Source organism: Anastrepha obliqua, chromosome 3, assembly GCF_027943255.1.
Source record: "Anastrepha obliqua isolate idAnaObli1 chromosome 3, idAnaObli1_1.0, whole genome shotgun sequence".
Lineage (NCBI taxonomy): Eukaryota > Metazoa > Arthropoda > Insecta > Diptera > Tephritidae > Anastrepha > Anastrepha obliqua.
In genome coordinates, this window is record NC_072894.1 from 82,202,753 (window position 1) to 82,220,110 (window position 17,358).

The following is a 17,358-nucleotide window of genomic DNA, read 5'->3' on the forward strand; positions in this document are numbered from 1 at the left end:
ATATGAGTAGTATAGTAGATGAGATAGAAAAAAGTGCTGTTAGACTACCTTTTGAACAAGAGAACGACATACCAAAACCGCTAAATACAATATACAATGAAATGGACGACTACATGAAAAGGCGAGTGAAAGCTAGGTGAACTAATTTGACCACATGCAAAACAACAAAAGTAGAACTAGCAACAAAAAACTAACTCAATTCGTACTTACGCGTTTAAAATACCTGGGAGCCCCACTGTTTGAGGGTCTGGAGGACGTCTCAAAAGCGGATCTCCCAGATCTGCTTAGATTCGCCAAAAGCGCTGACATCCTACATGATGTCTACTTTCGGTATTCGTAGAGGTCGGTCTCCATCTGGTATCGCTAGGGACCAAAAGGTCTATGCGTAGCTTATTGCCAACCAGGCTATTCTAACCTAACCTTTTCTGTAGAACATATCCACCGAATAAAATGAGAGCTAACAGTACTTATATAAAAGTTAGTTAAAAACAAGAAATAATTTCAAATATTTAAAGCTGTGTCAATACTGAAACTTAAATGCAACCATGCTTGATAAAAAAGTCAAGCTGTAAAACACGTAAATTGCATTCCCGTTGAAAATGTTTGTGCGCTGGTGTTTCCGAAATGGTTTTACGTTCATCGTTCATGATCGAAATTCAAACACGAAAATTTGTATCTCCATAAAAATTGAGTTATAACTTTAAAATAAATTTTCATAAGCAGAATTTAATAGTGTCAAAATTAAAAAAAAAATATTTTTCTAAAAAAAAATTGTTGGAATTTAAAATACAATTTCTTGAATTATTCTTTACAAAGTACAGAAAATTCTATGAAAAGCATGGTTTTGGTAAAAATAAATAACGCTTTCGGGTATTTAATCTCGAAAAATGGGAAAATGAACGAATGAACGGGCGCACTAAAGAAAACTATAGATTACTAATCAGTGTGACTTCACTTATGGCGACGATAACTGCATGTCTCTTCATTTCTTGAGCTAAGTTGCAGTCCTACACGTCTTATCTGAGAAAGGGCTAAAAGAAAAATGATGGTTTAGGGAAGTTATATCCATATATATTATACTAGGCCGGGTCGATTTGTGGGGAGGCAAAAAAATCGCCCATTGCTCTGTGAAAATCATACTCTAGGGATCAAAATAATAAACTTTGCCGCAGGAACCATACCTCTAAATGGGGGTTGGTCATACATTTGGACTCGATTGGAGCACTCTAAATGGGTCAAAATGGGATTTTTCGTTCGACCCAAATTGGGGGACATCAGAATTTAGAGGTATGGTTCCTTCGACAAAGTCTCTTATTTTGATCCTAGAATACGATTTTCACAGAGCAATGAGCGATTTTTAAATCGACCCGCCCTAATATATACGCATGTGCTTAACCCTGTAAGCACCCTGTATATACAGTTCATTCTCAAACCTTTTAATCAGAATTGAATTTTAGTGTAATAAAATACAGGCTTAAAGTTGTTCAAAATTGGTGTTAATTTAAACTTTTTTTTGTTTTTGCTAGTGGTGTGCGCTGTTTTTATGGAAGAACAGACTCAATACTGACAGGAAAAAACATTCACCTTATTATAGCAAAATTTAATGTCCTATAAAACTTTATACCCAACTTTTGTTTAAATATTCTCATTAAAAAGATAGAAACAGTTTTTATATTTTTTTAAATTTGAAATTTGGATTTATGTGGCTTAGTAGGAGAATAAACTAAAGAAGTTATTAAACTTAAATAAGAAACAAAAAAAGAGGTGGTTTTCTGTGACTTTTGAAAAAAAGTGGCAAATTGGTCTGAACAAAGAGTGTTCAGCACATTTTCATTACGCTCTGAGAAACTGAGTACAGAGAAATTACCTGTAAAATTGCCCACAATTCTTGTGCGGATACTTTTGCGCTTTTGGCTCAATAGCGAGAATGATATTACTATCACTTCATTAAGTCTTCTCTTTAAAATTAAACGAATGTTTGACTTGGTTTGAATTAAAAAAAAAAACAGATGGGCTCATCTCTGGAGCTCTGCTTGCTAGTAGACTGGGTGCTTCGCGCAATAAGTGCCCAACCGAGCTAAGAATTTCAAATACATAACTTTTGGAGCCTGAACAGTAAATAAATAGTATTTCACAAACAGACAACATCTCATTGTACCCTTTTCACATAATCTTCTCACTTCTCCTCACGGCAATCGGCCCATCATTCCATCCCTAAGCTGAACATCTCTATTTTACACATTCATTTCAACACATATCATTACCACCATGCCATTAATCTTAAATTCATTCTGCAATTTTCATACTCTAACAAACAGGCAAACATTATTACAGTTTCATCAAAATTCCAAAGTGCAACCACATTCCCTTTTAACCAATCTCCAAGTTCCGACTCTATTCTCTGTATACGTGTGCATGTACATATGTTGTTCGCATGGGAAAATTCACAAATGCAACAATTACGCCAAAACTGTCTACTTTGATAACTCAATATGGCAAACAAAGCCAATTACAGCGAAAAACATTTTATGTGTAGCACAAAAAGAAAATATTTTAGCGGAGCAGTGGTTCTTAAGTGGTTACCACAGAGTGAACACTAGTGGCAATAATTTGTTATTTTTAATTTTTCCACATTAAAACGAATATGCGCTGCCTACTTTTGTATTAGTTCCCGAATTAATTCAATTAAAATCTCGATATTTAGTAAACCGGCATTACTGAGTAAATTTTCAAAGTGATTACATTTGAATAAATTTTGTCCTGATGCTCTTCCCCGTGACCTTATTTGTAAACCAAAACTACAGTTATTTTATTAGAAGTCAAAAAATAGGAAAATAGGAACATTCTACAAAGAAACTAAGTGAAGTTTATTTGTTTCAAGTTCTGAAACTAGTGCTTTGAATGAGCTGGTCCTCACTTATTATGCATGTTTGTACTTTGAGGGCACGTAAATACATACTCACACATATACATACATAAATAAGTGTACACATGCCTAAGTGATTGCAGACATTTGTCTCTTGTTTGAGTGATAATCATCGCCCGCTGAACTCCCACGCAAAGTTGCAACCATCACTACTGCATCACTAATAGCTTTGGTATAACCAGCAACAACAATAATACAAACAGCAATAAAAAAAATTAAAACTAAGCTGAAAAGTAACCACAACAACTCGAAGGTACCGCAATCACTTCAAGCAACAAAAAAAGCTGAATAAGTAAATAGCGTCAACAACCGACAAAAGCAAAAGCAACGATTACAAAAGCAAATAAGAAACAAGCGTGCAGTCTACGAGAAGCTGCAAGTGATTTTGAAATGTTGCAAGGTATTTGCTAATAACTACAATGGCAAGTTGTTACCACTTCCAAGTCTTCTGCTTTTCTTTCCTATGGTAGTGTTGATGTGATTTTTTTCTCCAACCACTTTGCTTTGCTTCACTTGCCTCATTGAATGCGTCGAGTGGTCGAAATGGGCGTTAGTTTGTTATGGGTTGAGTGGTTCAGACAGTGCTGACACTATTCATCAACTTTTCTATTCATTACTCAATCGGCCTTGATGCAATTTCGTGCCAAGCTGATGGGCTAGAATTCGAATTACGAGTGTTGCAGTGATTGTGGATAATTAACCACAATTCGTTTCGTTTATAGCTCAATAAAAAATTCAGATCCCGTAATAAAACTATAATGCAATTATCAATAGCTAAAAAATACACACATTTCTTAAATATATTTTGCAAGACGCTAAACTTAATTCTAAGGAGTGCCTTCGTGCAGACCACTGAGGGTTTCGAGTCAGTGTTCGTCCTACTCGCTCTTAATTTTATTGGCTTCACAAATTATTGGCATGCTTGAGAATCGTAGAGCGGTTGGAAACAGTATATACCATGGCGTAATCGCTGCACCGACTTAACACTGCCAATTTCAAAAACATCCGGTTCTTGACGGTCCCCCTGTTTAGAGAGAAAAAGTAAACTTATTACAAATATTTTGAATCTTAAACTTCTGCAAGTTTCTTAAGGGGTTAGGGGTAGTCAAAGGCCCGAAAAAATGATGATTTTCAATGATGATAGTCAGTTGCTTTATTTTACAAAAATAAAAATATAGCATTAATACATCATGTTTCGACTTGACTTTAACAAAATTTCTAAAACAAAAAAATAATAATAATTGTAAAAGTTATCGCTGTTTGTGTGGTGCCCGTTTCTCCAGAAGTCCATTGCGGTGATCATCACAAATCCCAGGAGATTCATTTAAAAACAATCGGACAAGAGAAATTAGTTAATAGATAATATTGTGCCCTGATCGAAGTTTTTTTGGGAGAGTTCTATTTAGTCGTTATCGAGATGCACGCATTTACGCAAAAATGGCCATGCCATCGACTATTTGTGCGCCGTGTTTTCTATTTTGGGCTCATTAATTACACAAATTTCATTTTGGTTCTCCACAGAGCTATCAAATTTTTGTTTTTGTATAACTACCTTATATAAATGACCGATTACGCCCATTTTGATTGCGATTTATTAGCATATACCTGCGACTTTAAAAACCTCACTAGAAAAAGTCTAGCGATATTGGTGGAGACGAATTCACTTCCGCGAGAGATAACCATAACCTCAAATCGCTCATCGCTTACGATAATTATATGGCATCAATGACTAAATAATATGCAACACGGCCGACGCTGCTAAACAACAAAAACCGGCTTACATGCTTTGCTGGGTGTTTGGTCGAGCTTATTCTCTCATTTGTGTTTTACATTTTGATGTGGTCCTGTAAGTGGAGGGAAGAACAGAATAAGGTTATTTATTTAATGTTATTTTGTATTCGTAACGTGTAAAATTAAATTTATACATTTACTGTAGCTGGGTGCGGGGTATTTGTAGAGCAGTGCCTTTCGGTTTTTTGAAACTTCTCATTTCTGCAGTTTTCGCGAGTCTCTCGATAATTATCTGGCTTATTGAGTCTTATCACTATGTTTATCTGGAGGGGAATCCTCATTGAAACAAAAGTAATATTTCTTTCCTTCTTCTTTTAATATTTGAAATTTCTTATGTGAATTTCGAAGAACGTTTCCGGTCCAAAATTACATCAATTTGGCACTTGAGTCCTAAGACCGACCTACTTTAGCGATCCTTCACAGAACGATCCTTCGTTTAGTGCTTTCTACTTATATATTTATTTAAAGCAATATATTCCATTGGAAACCAAAGCTTTTCCACACATTTTTTGTGGCCTAAGAATACATTCGGCAAATTACTGACCTCTTCTTGTGAAGGCAAATTTAAAATTTGGTTTCGTGTCTAACCTGGTCTTAAACACGAAATAACATGCATAATAAAGTGTGTATTTGAGCGTAACTCAAAACATTTATTCGAGCGTCGATGAAACTCAGACAATGGCAACAAGCACGAAATGAGGAACGACAATGTACCACTTACAACAAAAGAAGCAAAAGAAGTAATAAGCAACAGCTCTTAAAAATAGCACAATAGCGATATTACCAAAGAATTTGCCATGTCCACCAACACCTCAATAGATTATATCCCTAAGTCATATGCATGCACAGAAAAATGTACATACTTATAGTATACTATAAATATCATCACAATATATGTAAGTATGAATGTGTGAGTGTGTTATGCATTTGTTTTTGGTGCTTTCAATCAAACAGTTATTATTCTATCATCATTCAGTTGCTCTTTGTATCATTACCCAACAAAAACTAACTGCTACTGGCAATTTACATTGTACATCATTACGAATACACACATATTATACTATGTGTGTGTGTCACTGTCGTTTTTCGTTTTTCGCCTTTTCATTTTCATACTTCTTTTTGTTATACCGCTGTTCGTAGCATTGCTGTGCGTCCAGTTGTTGGTTTTTGTTGTCACTTCTAATTGTTTGCTTTTCATGGCTTCATACGCACGTGATTGACAGTTTTAGTTACATGGCATACAATTGTCTGAGCATAGATCACCGCTGTTACTTTTACAATTCGTTGGAAAACCATATCTAAAAACTAAACCTATAAAAATTCAGGTATACCATTTCATTGGGAGCTTAAAATTTTGTTCGGAACTATATAGATTCAACTGTCACTCTTTAAAGACTGAACCTATTGAAGACAGAGCACTTAAAATTTGCGCAAATTGCTGAACATTGTATTTTTATCTAAGCGAATGTTAGTGTTTAGCTTTCGGGGAGTGGGACCGTTCATAGAGAGGAGAAATGAGCAGCAAATTTGAGAGCTACGAATATGAAGAAACTGTTGGTGACACTAAACGCATGGAAAATCGAAAACATTGTTGACCCAAATGCCAAAATTTTAATGATTCGACATCAGCTGGCACAAAGTACACAAATCAAATTTCAATAATTTTGTGTTTCGCAAAAATATAAAACAAAATTGGCAAATAAGATAGAGTTGGTGTATTTTCCAATAATATAAAATATTATTGCTGTTGAAGCTGATTTTATATAGGCCTGAGCTATTCCGGAGTGAATAAAACTATTTAAATAACTTATTTATTTATTTTAATTTATTTACATAGCGTGCATTCCTTTTGCATCTGGCGTGTAAAAGAACACTGGGAAATTGAGCGAATTTCGAGGAGATCACTAATTATCCTGTAGAGTTGACGTAACAGATTTGAGTTGAATGTGCGTAACTGATTAATTGTGTTGTAAAGTAAAAAAGACTTTATGTATGGGTCGCGAGAAAGTACTTGAAAATTTTCAGCTAATATCCACCACAAATTCCACCAAGGCCAAACGAAGAGTTTGTAGGTTGTGGACTTGACGAAATGTTAACTGTTTCCGTTGCGCATTTGATGGAAATTGTGTTTAAACTGTGGTTCGTTTATTTGCATAAATCTAGGTATGTGTATATAAAGCGTTTTTCAGTAAAAGCGCTTCAACTTTTTTTTTTTAATAAAACACAAACGGTTTGACTTTTTTAACTAATTTTTTTTTCATTATCGAGTTTGAACATATACATTTAAGTATAAAATTCAATTTCTTTTGCATGACCACCGCGTGCACGTTTTACGAAGTCCAATCGTTGAACCCAACTTTCGACCACTCTTTTGCATAAATCGGCCGAAATTCCAGCAATTTCGCGTTCAATATTGGCTTTGAGCTCACAAATCGTCGCCGGCTTGTTACTGTAGACCAAAGTCTTCACATAACCCCAAAGAAAATAGTCTAGAGGCGTCAAATCACACGAGCGCGGCGGCCATTCGACCGGTCCATTTCTGGAAATAATGCGCTCATCGAACTTACTCTTCAACAAATCAATTGTAGCGTGTGCTGTGTGGCTTGTGGCCCCGTCCTGTTGAAACCAGATGTCGTCTAAGTCCATACCACTCAATTGCGGCCAAAAATAATCGTTTATCATGTCGCGGCATCGATTTCCATTCACAGTAACGTGGCGATCGTTCTCGTCAACGAAAAAATATGGCCCAATTACGCCGCCGGCATGTAAACCGCACCAAACAGTGATTTTTTCGGGATGCCACGGTGCCTCATGAATCACGTGTGGATTGCTTTCTGCCCAGTAACGCATATTTTGCTTGTTGACAAAGCCATTGAGCCAAAAGTGAGCTTCATCACTGAAGATGATTTTTTGGAAAATTTATAAATTTTCATAAAAAAATTGCACGATTTGCAATCGTTGCTCAAGTGTGTAGCGTTCCATGATGAAATGTATACTAATGAAGTTTACAAATGACAAGCAAAAAGTAAAAAATATTGCGTCGTTCACCCTCCCTATCGGAAAAAAGTTGAAGCGCCCCTATTGAAAAACGCTGTATATATATCTAAATTTTAGACGTCGGCGGCAGCCATTCAAATTGTATCAATATTGACAGCTGCAAAACATTGTTGCTATGTATCGATGAGAATGCAATAAGGAAAGGCGGAAAAGCGGGAAAATGAACCCTATTACCATCATTTAATATTAAAACGCATGCAAGCACAACACAAACACGCAGGTTTGACAGCCGCATCGTACATAAAGGCAACGATGCCATGAAATGGGTCCGTTGTGAGCTTAGGTTATGTTTGGCAACACGCAACATGGTTTTCTTCTGAGATGACGCCCGTGAAGAGGAAACTCTCATGAGTACTGCTATACCGGCATAGTATAATATTATGCACGACTGGTATCCTCACAGCTTCACCTACGTACTTAACACCTCTCCACTAACGCCCACTCTCCCCGCGGAGCCAAAAAGGTATTACCTCACGGGGCTGGTTAGTTCAAATTATTTGACGCCTGCGAAAGCCTGTGCATCTCAGATCACTATAAATCTGTATGACATGCGCGCAGATTCTCTTCCAATTATTACCTGATTGCGGCAGCATATCCATAATATTTTTCCCGTTTAAAATTTTAGAGATTTCGGAATCACAGTGTGGGCATTGGAACAAGACGTGTTCAACATCTTCTTCTTTCTCCGTGCAGATTTGGTAGTTTGGTGAACTGTTATGGCCAAATCTGTGGAGATATTTTCTAAACACCCCGTGCCCTCAAAGAAATTGCTTTAGGTGATAGTTTGTTCCCCCGTGGTTCCTTTCTAACCACGTTGTAAGGGAGGTCCATCTACCCTTGCGTGGCCTGTTCCACCAGCCCTGCCAGTGGGCGATAGAACGACGCCTTTCTTCAGCAGTTTCTTTACGCAGTGACCTTCGTCGAGTTCCGATACCCTTAATCTTGTAAATAATCTCTGCATTACTTTAGCCAGAATGTCAACTGGGATTAGTCCTGCAATGACGAATGATGCGTCACCGGAAATTGTGCAGAAGCCGCAGGTAGTCCGCAAAGCGCATAGCCTATTGGCTATTAGTTTTTTTGCAGAATACGTATTTTGTTTTCCTGCGTCCATTTATTGAGAATATGTATGTTTTTTCAACCGCTTATTAGAGACCGAAACAGGAGGCAAAAATCAACATTTTCGACACCTGCTATTCTTTGTTTTTCATCGGGGTCAAAAAGCTGCGGAAGCGGCCCGGGGCATTTGCGACGTGTATGGAGAAGGTGTCAGAGGCGAGTCTACAGCACGAAAATGCTTTGCAAAGTTCAAAAATGGCGACTTTGACGCCAATGACACGTTCCGCAGCGGAAAGCCTTCTGAATTCGAAGTAGAACGTCTCAAATCACTTTTGAAGCACAACGATCGCCAAACCAGTCGGGATTTGGGGAAAAATTAATTGCGATCATAAAACGATTCTCAATCATCTTCATTCACTGGGATTTATTGAAAAATTATGAGACTGGGTGCCTCAAGGAAAAAAACAAAAAAACCAAAAAAAGTCGCCTTCAAATTGTTTCTCAGCATCTCGCCCGGCATCGAGCGGTCATAACTAGCCGAACACCGAATCGTCACGGGAGATGAGAAATGGTGTCTGTACATCAATATTAAGCAAAGAAATGAGTGGGTGGCTCCAGGAGATACGTCAAAGCCGAGAGTCAAGCCGGATCTTCATCCAAAACAGATCATGATATGTGTTTGGTGGGACTGTGAATGAAAAGAATGCCATGATCAACAAGGAGCTCTATATTGCCCAGCGACACCACGTAGATAAAGCTATACGACTGAAAAGACCTGATCGACATGGTCAAAGCATACTCCTTCACGACAATGCAAGGCCGCATGTCGCACAAGTCGTCAAAGCCGCACTCCAAGAGCTCTAATGGGGTGTCATTCAGCATCTGCCGTATTCTCCGGACCTTGCACCGACTGATTACCATCTTTTCCGCTCCCCGTCAAACCATTCGTAGGGCGTTACCTTCGATAACTAAAAGGTCCTTAAAAGCTGGCTCAAAAACTTCTTAGACACCAGACCAGTCGATTTTTGGCGGAACAGAATCAACAAATTAGTTTAGAGGAGGGAAGAGGTTGTAAACAGCAACGGCGAATATATACTTCATTCACTTATTGATATAAATAGTTTTTTGTTGCTTAAATAAGTCTTGGGTAAAATCGGTACGAACTTATTCCTCTATCGAATACAAAGGATTGAGCCTACATTTCAGTGCAAAGAACCGGTTCGAAAGTGCATAATCGAAAATTGAAGCAAAATGTGGCAATCGTCATCCGAATTAAGACATGTGAAAGTATTTATTGGCTGCCTGGAAGTGGCATAGTCATATATGGCCTGATTTAAATCGTGATAAATGCGATATGTGTGCATACATTTGTCTAAAATATACTTGTATATGTAAACGTATGTGTGCAAGTGTTTTCTTTTGTTCTTTGCAGCAGATTTGAATTTTAATTTACAATTGGTTGCACAGGTATATGCACGGAAGTATGTATATGAAGACTATATAGATGTACGTAGATACTTTACATACAAATGTTTGTAATATAAGTTTTACCTTCGGTATTGCAGCTTGCTACTTCATATGCCATTGTTTGACTGCCACACTTTTGTCATGCAAACTAAATATTTTCTACAACAAATCCATCACTTCAAAAGGGTTCTCTGTTGTGATTGCACAATGTTGTGAGTAAACAAATGCACACATGCATGTGTATTATGGTGGAGTGAGCTGTTTTTAAACTCACTTTTGGCAGACCTCCAGAAAATTGGGTTTCTATACCACAAATAAGGGTACAAAATATTACTTGCCTCATCGTATGTTCATCTTTGGTTGTTGCTAGCGTTTAAGCTGATTTCAAAGCCTTGGTATCGATATTTATCGATAGTTACTTCTGGTGTCGGAACAAAGTATCATGTACTAAATATATATACCTATAATTGGAGCTCATCCTCCTATTTGTGGCTTCCTGTACTTGTTCATGTACTGAATAAATGTTGGTAACAAGCATCGTTTATATTTAAGTATCAAAAAACAAATTTTAATTAATATATAAAAATCAGGCAATTTTTTTTTTTCAATTTTTATTATTGAAGTGAAATATATCCGTATATTAATTAGCAATTTTACATTTAGCATAATACTAATTGAGGTACAAAAAGAAATGTCTCTAAATATTTACCTGATAAGCGCTTTCTTTCTCTATAATCATATAGTATTTCCTGCTTTTGATAAAAGTCTTTCGAGGATGCGCCGATAACTGAATCATCATCATCACATATGGTACATCTCGGGGTGATTCAATGCTTCCTTTACTATTGCGCTCGTTTAATTGTTTGGCTTCTTTTTGCTTCATACTGCGCTTGTCGTCTTCTATATCATCTTCCCTACCTTTTTCGTGGCCGTCCGCGCTTTCTGCTGCTCAAAACGCGAGAGTTCAAAGTCGTCTTTGCAATTCTGTTGTCATTCATTCGAAGTGAGTGTCCTAGCCAGCGAAAATGTTGCGCCTTCACGAAGCGCACTATGTTTTGTTCATTCATAAGTTCTTCGATCTCATTATTATGTTTTATTTTATAAGGCCCATGAGGTTCTAGTGCAGGATCAAAACTCCTCTCACAATTTTACGCTCCAAGCGTTGTTTAGTTCTTTATATTAGTATAAGACCCTATAGATCTGGAACTTACACCGCTTGACAAGAGTTTTTTTCAGCAGTTTGAGGTGTGCCTAATAGCTTCTATTTGCGGTCTGTCGTTTATGCAGTTAAGTGGATCCACTGTAATAATTAAGTTTATTCGTAGGTACTTGAAGGTTTCGACTTTTTGAAATACGAAGGACCCGACTTTCAAGTTACTGTAACGATCTAACCATGTAACATATTTAGTCGATATTGACTTTTTTATGCACTAGATTTGTTTGTTAATTAGATTTAACGTATGGGTTTCTTGTAATGATAGTAAATCGTCAATATACCCTTCTGGAGCGCTTAACGCTTCTAGAAAAAATAGTCACATCAGGGTGTTGATCTATTGGATCTAAACCCGCATTGATACTCACCTATAATATCCTCTGGCATCTGATTCATTTTGTCGACGAGTATGTTGGTGAATACTTTGTGGCGTGCGCCTTGATGTTGTTCCACAAATGGAGGGACCTACAGTTACAAGCCGACTCCGAACGGCAGATATTTTTATGAGGAGCTTTTTTATGGCAGAAATACACTTGTAGGTTTGCCATTGCCTGCCGAGGGGCGACTGCTATTAGAAAAATGTTTTTCTTCATTTGATGTTTCACCGAGATTCGAACCTACGTTCTCTCTGTAAATTCCGAATGGTAGTCATGCACCAACCCATTCGGCTACGGCAAGCAACTAAATTCACACGTTGAATTTTATAAGGGCCGTAAAAGAAAGTTGTATTTTTTCCACTCCTTTAAAGGGTTTACAAATTGGGAATTCCACAATTCAGGTAGCGATCAACTTCATCAATATTATGGATTGAAATTTACATGGCCTACTTCGACATGATGGAATGATTTTATGATGAGTGATAGTTATAGTGTTTCTCTATAACAAACACTGCAAAAAAGTATAGGTACTAAGTACCGAATTCGAAAAGAACATCGACTAAAAACGGTTCTTGCTTCGAGAAAAAAGTGTCGTATTTACTTGCACGCAGAGATAACGAGGAATACTAATTGATTATAAACACCGATGATTACTAAGTGGTGATACGTTTTTTCGACTTTTATTATTTTTTATTTAAATCAATATTTGTTTTCTTTAGTATTGCAATTAAAACAATTACAAATGAATGTTTTACAGCATTTGCTATATGAAGTGCATTATTAGTTGTTAAAACTTCGTTTATTTTCCCGAATTTGATTATTGATCTCAAAATGTTATCCTAAGAAAAACATTTTGTGATTTCTATTAGCTCTCACAAATGCAGCATTTCATTACTAAGTCATTTCATAAAAAAGATTAAAAAAATTTCATACATATACTACTGTTCCACCCTAATGTACACATGACGAATGAGTGGATATTTCAAAAAATTCATACGCTTGAGCTTATATGTATACATACATATATTAAAGTAAAAAATTTGAAAGTTGAAGGTCGTTTTTATGGATGTTGAGTAATTTTACATAATGTATTATGTATGTACGTGTATGCATAGGTACCTTTTATTAATATGTATATAAAAAATTAACATTTGACACACACAACAAAATGTATACCAAGCATGTGACACAAATTGATTTGCAGCTTGAAAATGTGTGATTTTTCTCATAAGAATTTTTATGTTTTTATTTGTTTGCACAGCAAGTTGATGGTTATACAGCAGGCGTGGATTATCCTGCCTACGAATCGGTGCCAAAGGGACTTTCATTCAAATGCCGAAACCGACTTCCTGGCTATTATGCTGATACGGAGACACGCTGTCAGGTAAATGACCAAAAATTATAGAACACAAAATTTGCTCCGATTGGTGTTCAGAACATTTACGTACATCACAATATGCAAGCTATGTTGGCGAGCTGTTAAATGCGCAATTGTAAACAGAAATGGATGAATTCACATAAACGCAAAAAACGTATTCCACCATTTTAGCTGAATATCTCAGTAGCCAGCGCCAATTAAATGGTTTTAGTATTAAGAAAATAAGTATTTCATCATTTGTAGAATCTACAGCAACGCCTGTTGTACCATATACAAGGTGAAGTCCAAAATAAACAAAACTGACGTCAAAAAAAATTTGTTGATGGCAACATTTTTTTAATGTTAGTGTTGGTACCGTTGTAAGTTACATCCCATCAATTTCCCCTTTGCTTTTCCTTGTAAAACCTGAAGTAGTGTGACCGTTTTATTTATAAATTTCTATTTATTTGAGATAAGAATTATATCTATGTATCGTAAAGAAATGGCAAAAAAAGTGCACTGTTACTCTTCATAGCGTAATATTAAACACTGAAAACCCTTTAACTTAGAAGTCGGGGGTATGTCGGTGAGTTAATTACTATTATTTTAGAAATTTTTAAATATTTGAGTAAATTTGTGCACCTCGCTTGTACAAGTACATTGGAGGCTATTGCTGAAAACATCGGTTTTTGGTAAACATTATTGTAAATTTCTCAACGGCAATAACAAAGCGTACCTTAAGAAAGCTAGAGGCGCCTTAGACCTGCCAAAACCATTCATCGGCTACATCTAAGTGCAATTCCTCTTTCTAGGAGACTCTGAAAGCGTAACGTCATATCATCCCTTTCTATAGCCATAACATAATATTTAAATTATTCTAACTACCTAGGCGTATATGTACTTATGTGCATATTATCTGCAGAATTATTTTGTGGACTTTACTAATACTGCATTTCCCCTTTCCCCTTCGTTTAGGTTTGGCATTGGTGTCTGCATTCGGGTCATCAATACTCATTTATTTGTCCCAATGGTACCGTTTTCAACCAAGCGGTGCGTGTTTGTGATTGGTGGACGAATGTCAATTGTCCAGTGGCTGAAGAATTGTATAAAAACAACGACGAATTATACCGAACCACCGAACCAAATCCGGAGCAGAACCTCTGATATAAGGCCATTAATATAAATCAATCCAGTTTATTGGGCCAGCAAAAGCAAAATTATCAAACACAGCAACAACGAAAACAACAGCTACGGCAGCGACAGCAACAGCCACAGCAACAGCTGCATTATTCACAACAACAACAAAATCAAAGAAGACCAAAAGAATTTCAAATGGAGGATGACTATTATGATGCGCGCGAAATTAATGGTTTGAGTGAGCTAACCATACCAGAATATGCACGAACACGAATGCAGATACAACCACACATGCAGCTTAGTAAACAACCACAGCCACAGCCACTGCAAAATGCATTGCTGACCACTCATAATTTACCAAAAAGTAGTTTTAGAGGCAACATCAAATACTCACAAAATAATGGAAATAGTAACAGTGACAACAACAACAATAACAACAACTATCAATATAAAAGCAATAGCAATAACAATAAGAATAAGAATAATATCGGCTACAATGTATTAAATCAAAGTGGTCGCAATTTGAATAGTCGAAATAATAGTAATCACAGTAGTAGCAATAGCCGCCACAACAATAATTTGCAGGGCAAGCATAATAAAAATAAAAGTGCAGCAACCAATGCCAATAATCTGGATAACGATGAACTTAAAGACTACAAGAGTAAGATCAAAAACAAATACAACATCGACTATGACCATTCATTGGATGAAGAATATGAAATAATCGAGGCCATCGAATAGATGCAGCTCATCGTTAATTTCAGTGAGTGATGAACTTGATGATCTTGCTAACGATGGCGTTTGTGCTAGCGATGATGAAAGCGTTGTTAACGATTTACGTTTAAGTGTCACTAATGTTGAAGCCCTTGCCCCAATACTCGTATCCCATAATCGGCTTTGTACGTATGTACGAGTATGTATTTGCTTGGAATAGAAAAGCCGATAAGTTATTATTTTGGGTTAATTCTCCCACAATATTTTTACTTTTTTGGTTTTATTTTGTTGGTTTCTTTAATTTTTATATATATTTTTTATACTTGTTTTTTATTTGTGTAATATTTTAATTTGTATTTTATGTTTCTAAACTCGATTTGTTAGAAATAAGTTGTAAATGTTATGTAATTGTTTTTGTACCCAATATTTAATTAATTTGGAACTCATGTTATATGATGCGATGCAGAAAAGATTAAATGAGTTTTTACTAAAACTGTTTTTGTGTTTTTATTGGAGTGATAGTGTAACTAAATATTTTCTTTGAAAGTTTTCTAAAAATATACATAGAATATTTAAACATTGTACTGATTTTAAATTTGTCTCTACTGCAATCGATTTAACAAAAGCAAAGACAGTTGGCAGTTGTAAGTTTTATAGCAAAAACGTTGGTTGTTGGATGAAAAGCATTTTTTATTTCACCGATAAGAGTTAGAGTTACATCCCAACGTTTATTTTTTTGTTGCTTGATAAGTCTTAGAGGGTCCGGAACTCGAAGTGTAACTAATAACTAAATAAAAAGTCCATAAATTTAGTTTGAAAATTTACTTTTATTCAATTCAAAGTAAAAAATGTGTGAATATAATACAAAATTAAGAAACAATTTACTTTTGTTTGATATGACCAACCTTTGTCTTGTCTATGGCCTTGAGATGGTGCAGAAATGAATCGCAAGCTGCCCGAATATGACTTGCTGGTATTTTGGCTCACTCGCGGACAATGGCTTTTTTCAGCGCCTCAAAACTGGTGAATCTTTTAATTCGGACCTTGCTCTCCAAAATGGCCCAAAGAGAATAATCCGTAGAAATCGCGTCTGGTGAATTTGAGAGTCATCGTGTGGACGTTATGAAGTTTGGAACGTTGTTTTTTAGCCATTCTTGGTTTACTCGAGATTTGTGAGACGGTGCCGAGTCATGTTGAAACGTCCATAGTCTGCCACCGAAATGTTTGTCTGCCCACAGCTTCAAAGCAACCTCCAGAAGACTTTCCAGATAATAATTCGCATTTACCTTGACGCCAGGCTCGATGAAAACGATTGGAGAGCGCCCGTCTGCGGTTACAGCGGACCAAACCATTATCTGCGGCGGGTGCTGCTTCCTGGTGGCCAATCGATGGTGGCCTATAGTTTTGGGAGTTAACGAATTGCTCAATTTGAAAAATTTTCTCTTCAGAAAACCCAATGTTCGGAAATTGACCGCTTTCGGCCAAGCGAAGCAACTCCTTCTCTCTCTCAAGGCTGACTTGTTGCTGCTCTGGTGTGAGATCATGCGCCTTTGGGATCTTGTAAGGCTTGAATTTGAGATCATTTTTCATAATGCGGCGGATTCTATGGTCAGATATTTTCAGTTCTTGCGCCACTTGATTGACAGTTCGTCGGGAATTTCGCTCAAGTCGCTTCTTCACTTTTTGAACCATTTTACGTTGCAATCTTTTGATGACCACCTCCATGACGTATCGCGATGCTACCACTGTCTTTTTAACGAGTAATGGTGCGATAAACAAAAAATTTATTAACTTTAAGGTGCTCGAGCTCACGAACAATCGCTAGTTATGATTTTCCAGCCAAACATAATGTAATCACACTATTACGTTTGAAATCCATTACGAATTTTCTTTTTTCGCGTTTACTCTCGGCAAAATGCTTCCGCGCGCTTATAAACAATACTTTGGGCTGTCATTTAGCCAACTAACAGACTGCTGATGCCCATGTATTAGCTGCGTGAGCGGTCTGAAGTGGGTTGCACTTCAAGTGTCGGACCCTGATATAGAGAAATAATAACCTGATAATACAGAAAGAAATATTGTTGGAATGGATACTTTTTTTATTATAATCTGGAAGATAACTTCATGGCATTTATTTTTTGAATATGATGTCCGGCATATGTTCGTCGCGCGTACGGGTTACACGGTCCATTCGATCACCCCAATTATTCGATTGTTCATCGCGCCGTATGGCAAGTTGAGCCACCTTGCTGGAACCACT

At 36.7% G+C, this 17,358-nt stretch overlaps 1 protein-coding gene across 1 annotated transcript in view; it reads left to right on the plus strand.

The window, feature by feature from the left end:
* The window catches only part of LOC129241814 (probable serine/threonine-protein kinase dyrk1), a 109,666-nt gene extending 94,238 nt beyond the window's left edge, over window positions 1-15,428 (plus strand). The window contains 4 exon segments of the mRNA XM_054878331.1: window positions 13,152-13,274; window positions 14,223-14,513; window positions 14,515-14,561; window positions 14,564-15,428. Coding sequence (XP_054734306.1) covers window positions 13,152-13,274; window positions 14,223-14,513; window positions 14,515-14,561; window positions 14,564-15,125 — 1,023 coding nt within the window. The 3' untranslated portion in view covers window positions 15,126-15,428.
* The last annotated feature ends 1,930 nt before the right edge of the window (window positions 15,429-17,358 follow it).